This window comes from Eimeria mitis, genomic scaffold (genome assembly GCF_000499745.2).
Source record: "Eimeria mitis Houghton genomic scaffold, Emh_scaff2426, whole genome shotgun sequence".
Lineage (NCBI taxonomy): Eukaryota > Apicomplexa > Conoidasida > Eucoccidiorida > Eimeriidae > Eimeria > Eimeria mitis.
In genome coordinates, this window is record NW_013570763.1 from 1064 (window position 1) to 2289 (window position 1226).

The following is a 1226-nucleotide window of genomic DNA, read 5'->3' on the forward strand; positions in this document are numbered from 1 at the left end:
ACGCAGCAGACAAACCCTGCAGTGCCTCGCCGTCATAGACCCCCGCCTTTCTGCTGTGCCAGATAGAGAATTGAGGGGAGCTTGCGCCTTTGCTGCTGCAGCAGTTGGTGCTGCTGCTGCTGCTGTTTCTATCGCTGCTGTTCTCATCGGACACCGGGGATGAGGCTTTGTAGAGGAAGTCCAGTCTGCAAAAGGCGAGGGGGGGCCCACTGGGCCCTTCTAGATTGCTGCTGCTGCTGCTGCTGCTGCCTTGGGGTTGCTTTCTGCAGCAAGGGGAAGCAAGTCTGTCGTCTGGTGCTGCTGCAGCGTCTGCTGCAGCGGCGGTGCTGTCAAGGGTGACGATGGATTCGCAGGCCAGCGAGCTGGTGACGCTGTCGGACGGTGATGGAGTATGTTCGCTCATCCTTGTGCTGCGGCTGCTGCTGCTGCTGCTGCTGCTGTTGCTGTTGCTGCAGCAGCAAGGGGCGCTCTTGAGACCTTCACTGGGACCGATGGCGGTGCGGGAGCTGCAGCAAGTTTCAGTGTTTGGCTTGGCCTTGGCTTGAGAGGCAAGGAGGGAGCTGCAGCTCCTCTCCAGTGCTGGCAGCAGAAGCTGCTCCAGCCGCTTTGTGTGCACCACGCATGCAGACACCTGCTCACAAACAGGAAACAGCAAACAGCAGCAGCAGTAACAGCAACAACACAAGCAAGCGCGAACCCCCAGGCCAGCGATGAGGATTCATCTACAAATGTATTTAGGTAGAAACGCCGCCGAGGCAGCTGCAGCCTCTGGGGTTTACAGGGCACTGCGGGGCAGCAAAAGCAGTGCGCTCGATAGCTAGCTGCTGTGGTAGCTAGCTGGACTGGTAGCTAGCTGGTTGGGTAACTAGCTAGTTTGGCGGCAAGCTGGCTCGCTAGCCAGCTCGTCTGGTAGCTAGGTGAATTGGTAGCTAGCTGGTTTCTTAGCTAGCTGGCTTTTTAGCTATCTTATAGGGTAGCTAGAAGCCTTGATAGCTAGCTGTATCAACAGCTAGCCGGATTGACAGTCCGCGTGTGACTGGCTAGCTGCATTGATAGTCCGCTAGCTACTGGCTAGCTGGCCGCTAGCCAGCTCTGTTGCTTTTTTCTTTCAGCCTCGCTTACTCTGAGTTCGCCTGTGGTGAGTGTTCCTGTTTTATCTACAACAAGACAGTTGACATTTGCTGCTGCTTCGAGTGCCTTTCCCGTTTTAAAGAAGACTCCTCGTG

At 56.3% G+C, this 1226-nt stretch overlaps 1 protein-coding gene across 1 annotated transcript in view; it reads right to left on the minus strand.

The window, feature by feature from the left end:
• EMH_0053660 (uncharacterized protein) overlaps nucleotides 1–1226 on the minus strand; it is a gene marked incomplete at both ends in the record, with an annotated part of 6158 nt that overhangs the window by 182 nt on the left and 4750 nt on the right. Inside the window, 2 exons of the mRNA XM_013497029.1 lie at nucleotides 1–631; nucleotides 1123–1224. Coding sequence (XP_013352483.1) covers nucleotides 1–631; nucleotides 1123–1224 — 733 coding nt within the window. The remainder of the gene's footprint in view (nucleotides 632–1122; nucleotides 1225–1226) is intronic.